General features: G+C 41.3%; 1 protein-coding gene across 1 annotated transcript in view; it reads right to left on the reverse strand.

The window, feature by feature from the left end:
* EFCAB2 (EF-hand calcium binding domain 2) overlaps positions 1 to 6,603 on the reverse strand; it is an 86,976-nt gene that overhangs the window by 53,180 nt on the left and 27,193 nt on the right. The window contains exon 2 of the mRNA XM_012810750.2: positions 2,938 to 3,022. Coding sequence (XP_012666204.1) covers positions 2,938 to 3,022 — 85 coding nt within the window. The remainder of the gene's footprint in view (positions 1 to 2,937; positions 3,023 to 6,603) is intronic.

A 6,603-nucleotide genomic window follows, 5' to 3' on the forward strand; every position in this document is an offset into this window, starting at 1 on the left:
AAAAGTCCATGTAGATCGTCACTTTTAATCATAAGTTAAAATAAATTCCAGGTAGAATAACCACTTTTACAAACAGAGACAGAGTTGAGGCTGGGAAAGGCAGGACCAGACCTTACCCATCTCCTTTCCAGAACCTCCCCTGGGGCAAGTACACAGAATGCCCCAAAGAAGAAAACAATTTGAGGGTGACGCCTGTAGCTCAGTGGGTAGAGTGCCAGCCACATACACCCAGGCTGATGGGTTTGAACCCAGCCTGGGCCTGCTAAACAACAATGACAACTGCAACAAAAAAATAGCCAGGGATTGTGGCAGGTGTCTATAGTCCCAGCTACTTGGGAGGCTAAAGCAAGATAATCACTTAAGCCAAAGAGTTTCAGATTGCTGTGAGCTGTGATGCCATAGCGCCCTACTGAGGGCGACTCTGTCTCAAAAAAAAAAAAAGAAACTAATTTGAGTTATAACTTTGCTATGCTGCTAACCTACTACACAATATTGGGCAAGTCTTCACTACTCTGTCCTTAATTTCCAGTTCAGAAAGAGTGGACAGTTGCCGGGCATGGTGGCTCACGCCTATAATCCCAGCACTTGGGAGCTGATCATGGATCACCTGAGCTCACAGGTTCGACACTAGCCTGAGCCAGAGCATTGTGGCAGGCACCTGTAGTCCCAGTTACTTGGGAGGCTGAGGTAAGAGAATCGCTTAAGCACAGAAGTTAGAGGTTGCTGTGAGCTATGACACCACAGGACTCTACCAAGGGTGACAAAGTGAGACTCTGTCTCAAAAAAAAAAAAATTTTTTTAAAAAAGAAAGAGTGTACAGTAATGATACCAGCAGCTTGAAAACACTTATCATAAACTTTAAAGTGCTATAAAAATTAATATACAGGACAGAAATTAAAAACCACATTCATCCACATTCCTACTCCTCAGATATGCCTAGCATCGATATTTTAATGCTAATTTCCTTAGTAACCATCTTTATTTAATAAACTATACCATTGAAGTTTTAAGAACATACATTTTCCTCCAGGGCCGCAGTAAAGTTATTTTAATTTTGAATAAAAAAAGATGCAGCCCATAGGCATGTTTATTTTCCTGAATTGGCCCGTGAACCAAAAAGAGGCCTGGCCCCACTGCGCTGGAGGATTTGGGAGACTTCCATTTCACTGCTACTGTCAGAAGCCTAAAGGCAGAAGATAAGCCCATGAGGTCCTTGAAGGGTAAGGGTGGGCAGGGCAGGTAAAGCAGTACAGCCGGAGACTTAGCATTAGAAAAACCATGATAGGATATATGGAGCAAACTATTTAACTGGCAGTCTCCAAAAACTGGAACTGCCAACCATTGCTACACAAATAAAAAGATTAAGATGAGGTGATGCACACAGGCCCCCAGCACCCAACCGCAGGTAGTCTGTCAGCGAGCCCTAAGTAAATGCTGGTTCCCTGTCTCATAAAGCAGTACTGTCTCTGGCTTCTCTGGTAATACCCCTCTGCCCAGCTCCCAGGAGGAGAACCCTTCAGTAGTAAGTGTGAGGTCAAGGCACTTGCCATACATAGACTTAGTCATTCAAACTGCAGGCCAGAACTGCCTGCTCTGCACACCCTCCCAACCCTGATCACCTCCACCACCACCCCACCTGCTCATTTTCCTGCTGGATACAGTGAGGTCCAATGCTCCGCAGAGTGGCGTTCTTATAGAATGCGATGTGACCACAGCCACGTGGAGCTTTGCGTCTGCTGCAGCCCTGCACAGTACTCTCGCTTCTCCTTAGGAATGGCCAAACCAAGGTTCACATAAGGCCTACTACAGGCAAGGTGCTGAAAAGATGAACTCAATTCTCCTCCTTAACTACTGTAGTAAGGCCCATAAACAGAGTTGAAGTATAAAACAAAACTTTATAAGGCGCTACTATAAGGCAATGAAACTAATTATCAGTCTTATCCTTTCACATATAAATAACTGAGGAATACATATAGTTACAACTTATAAATGAGGTCTCATGTTTTCATTCAGTTTAGTTCAAGTTTAAGGCATTTAGTCCCCTGATTAGTCTTGAAGTGATGGTACTGATTTATGAGCATCAAACAATTCCTTTCCACTACCATTTCCTTCTTTTCTTTTAGAGATGGAGTCTCGCTATATTGCCCAGGCTGGCCTCAAATTCCTGGGCTGAAGTGATCCTCCTGTCTCAGCCTCCTGATTAGCATGTGTCACCACACCTGAGCATTGAGAACCATTCTAAAATCATTTCCCAATGCTTTGCTGACCTCCATAGTAAACTCTGAGTCTTTATAGACTGTAATCCTACCAAATAATCTTCATTTAGCCTAGACTCCTAGAAGAATGGTTGGGTTCCTTTTCTTTGATATGTGTAGCAAAGATCCTACAATTCCTATAGACTCTACTCATGTCTACCTTTTTTTTTTTTTGAGTCTCAAGCTATTCTTTATCTCTTATACTCCATTCCAGATCTACCAGTATTCTCATCTTTTTATGTTCTTCTGTTTGGGCTGTTTTTGCTATTTTACTGTACCATTGGGATATTAATCACACTTTGTAATATCTCATCCATGACTCAATAATATATATTTATATATTTTTTAAATGCAAGTTCTATTCATTCACTCAACAAATATTTACTGAGTTCCAAGTATGTGCCAAGTACAAAAATCATCTCACTCATAGAGTTCATAATCTATAGGTTGGAATGGGCAGTACAATATAGTATATTCTTTCCATAAGACTATGAAGAACAAGAAATAGTATTTATCTGAAACAATAGTTAGTAAAGACTCTTCTAGGGCTCAGGAAAATAAATACTCTACAAAACATAATAATCCAAAATACAGTACAAGAATAAGAGGGAAAAAAGCCCTCTTCCATTTTATGAGTTGCATTAGTAATTTAGAATTATAATTAAAAAAAATATTTCCAAACCTCACATCCACTGTATTATTCGTTTCATGGTCAAACACTTCAAATGCGTCTTTGATTTTCTTGTGATATTCTGCTACTAAAATCTCTACAAAAGATAAAATAAATAAAAATTAATTTACTTTCTTTTTTTTTTTTTTTGAGATAGAGTCTCACTTTGTCACCCTCAGTAGAGTGCTATGCCATCATAGCTCACAGCAACCTCAAACTCTTGGGCTTACGTGATTCTCCTGCCTCAGCCTCCCAAGTAGCTGGGACCACAGTGGCCACCACAATGCCCAGCTATTTTTTGTTGTTGGTTTTGCAGTTGTCATTGTTGTTTTAGCTGGCCTGGGCCAGGGTCGAACCCGCCAGCCTCGGTATATGTGGCTGGCGCCCTACCCACTGAGCTACGAGCACCGCCAATTTCCTGATCTTTTTAAAAAATATATTTTTAATTATTATAAGTACATAATAGTTATATACTCTATCTTTGTAGGATACCTATGATGTTTTGATCCAAGCATACAATGTGAATTAATCAAATAAGGATAATTGGATTTTCCATCACCAGTGGCAATTAACATTTCTCTTGTGTTAGGAACATTCCAATTCCACTCTTTTAGCTATTTTATAGTAAACCCTGACTTATTACTGATCACAGTCCTGATCTTCTTTATGCGTCATTTAGCAAGTTTGACTGCCTCTGGAGAAGTCATAGAACAGACTATTTTTTTTCCTGAGGCATAATACATATATCATAAAGGCACACTAATCTTAAGTACAAGATTAAAAAAAAAATTTTTTTTTTTTGTAGTTTTTGGCCGGGGCTGGGTTTGAACCCGCCACCTCCAGCATATGGGACCAGCACCCTACTTCTTTGAGCCACAGGCGCCGCCCCCAATTTTTTTTTTTTTTTTGAGACTGAGTCTCAAACTGACGTTACTGGGAAGAGCGCAGTGGTGTCACAGCTCACAGCAACCTCCAACTCTTGGGCTTAAGCAATTCTTTTGCCTCAGCCTCCCAAGTACCTGGGACCACAGGTGCCTGCCACAATGACTAGCTATTTTTTTTTTTTTTTGGTTGCAGTTGTCATTGATGTTTTAGCTGGCCTGGGCTGGGTTCGAACCTGCCAGCTGGTATATGTGGCTGGTGCCTTACCCACTGAGCTACGGTGCCACCCAAGATTAACAAATTTTTAACATGCATATACTCATGGAACCATCTAGATCAAGGTAATAGAGTATTTCTTGTACAGTCTGTCTATTGCAAGTTCTGAGTAGAGTCCTAGCCTGAGAGGCAGAGTTAATCTGATACAAGAGATACTGTTTCCTTATCAATTCTGTGCCCTTCCATAGCTTAGAGAGGGCTAAAGTTGGGGAATAGAAGGCATATGAACCAATACATGAGCTTTCAAACTAGCTTTGGGACTAAGACTTAACTTACATGAAACAATAATATACGTGTATATTCAATAAATATTGTACTTAGTATTTATTAATACTATGTGCTAGACACTATTTTAGGTGTTAAGGTCATATAGCAAGAAACAAAATAGACAAAAATTCCTGACTCCATAGAGCTATTTGTATTAGGGAAGCTACATAAGTTTGTGTATATATTTGGTAAAATATATAAGTAAAATGGTGCTTAAAATAATAGATGAAAAAATAAACTAGGGAAGAGACTTGAGAAGTGCTGAGAATACGGGTGGGGAAAGTAGGGTGAAGGGGTTTGGGAAGGCTTGCCTCGGTGATACAGGGGACATCTGGGAAGACACCTGACGGATGGGGGCAAACCGGCCTTGTGAATCTCTCCAGGAAGAGTTTTAGGCAGAGATGACAGCAAGCACAGAAGAGTAAGATATCAGATCAGACAGGCGTGAGTTTGAGAGTGAGGGACAGATTCCAAAATGGCCCTAGAGACTACTTTAAGGATTCTGGCTTTTACTGTGAATGAGATGAGAAGCCACTCAAGGGTTGTTCCAAGCAGTGAGGTGAAATGGTCTGCTTGTATTTCCTTGTCTATTAAGTCTTGAGAATATACTCCAGGAAAAAGGTTGAGCAGGGACTAACAGATAGGAGGATACTGCAATATTCCAAGTGAGCGGCCTGGTACAGTGGCACATGCCCGTAATCCCAGCTCTCTGGGAGATTGAGAGGGGTGGATTGTTTGAGCTCATGAGTTCAAGACCAGACTGAGCAAAAAATGAGACCCTGTCTGTATAAAAAATAGAAAAACCGAGACAAAGCTTGGTGCCTGTAGCTCAGGAGGCTAGGGCACCAGTCACAAACAGTGGAGCTTACAGGTTCGAATCTGGCTCAGGCCTGCCAAACAACAATGACAACTGCAACCAAAAAATAGCCAGGTGTTGTGGCGGGTGCCTGTACTCCCAGCTACTTGGGAGGCCGAGGCAAGAGAATCGTTTAAGCCCAGGAGTTGGAGGTTGCTATGAGCTGTGACACCAAGGTACTCCACTCAGGGCAACAGCTTGGGGCCCTCTCTCTCAAAAAAAAAAAAAAAAAAAAAAAAAATCCAGGTGAGAGACTTGGGCCAGAACAGTAACAGTAAAGGCGGTAAGAAATGATAAGATTCCAGATATGTCCTAAGGGCAGAACCAACAAGATTTCCTGATAGATTTGATATTAGGTACAGAAAGAAAAGAAAGGGGTCAAGGCTGCCTGAAAGGTGTACGAGTGAAAGAATGAGGGCAAATAAGTGATCGAGTCTCAAAATCTGTTAAACTGTAAGTATAATACATTAGGACACCTAGAAATGGACAGAAAGGGTATGCATGAATTTAGATAATTATTTTGATTATAAATTTAATGCCACCAAATAAATAGTAGAAAACGGTAAATATTTTAATCACTCACATTCCCTTTACCCTAACATAATCACTAATTGTTTTGCTGTATCTTCCTCCAATCTTTTTCAAACATATTTTCTTTTTCTCTTGGGCTCAAGTGATCCTCTTGCCTCAGCCTCCAGTGTAGCTGGGACTACAGATGCTGGCCACAAGGCCTGGCTATTTGGGGTGGGGGGGTGTCACTCTAGCTCAGGCTGGTCTCAAACTCCTGAGCTCAGGCAATCCACACACTTTGGCCACCCTGAGTGCTAGGATTACAGGCATGAGCCACCGCGCCTGGCCTAAATGTATCCTTTTATATGCAGTATTTAATAACTGCCAGTCAGCAAATATTTACTAAATAAATACTATGTCCCAGATTCTGTGTTAGGTGCCTTCCCTACAGAGAAGAAAGAATCTTATTCTTTTTTTTAATTGAATGGTAACAGTGTACATTGATGCACTTTGGGGGTACAGTGTGGTGTTTTCACACACAATCCAAGACACTTCCATCAAACTGGTTAACATAGCCTTCATGTAACTTTCTTAGTTAGTTATTATGTCAAAACATTCCCATTCTACTCATAGAAAGATTCACTTGTACCCTTGCAAGATGAACCACAGAAGTGAACCTTCAAATCCCTCTCCCTCCACCCTCTCCCCCTCCCTCCACCCTCCCCATATCCTTAGGTTGTTATTAGGTTAAGAATCTCATTTTTTTTTTTTTTTTGAGACAGAGCCTCAAGCTATTCCCCTGGGTAGAGTGCCGTGGCATTACAGCTCACAGCAACCTCCAACTCCTGGGCTCAAGCAAGTCTCTTGCCTCCGCCTCCCAAGTAGCT

The sequence above is a fragment of the Otolemur garnettii genome, unplaced genomic scaffold (assembly GCF_000181295.1).
Source record: "Otolemur garnettii isolate 467f Iridium unplaced genomic scaffold, OtoGar3 scaffold00141, whole genome shotgun sequence".
Lineage (NCBI taxonomy): Eukaryota > Metazoa > Chordata > Mammalia > Primates > Galagidae > Otolemur > Otolemur garnettii.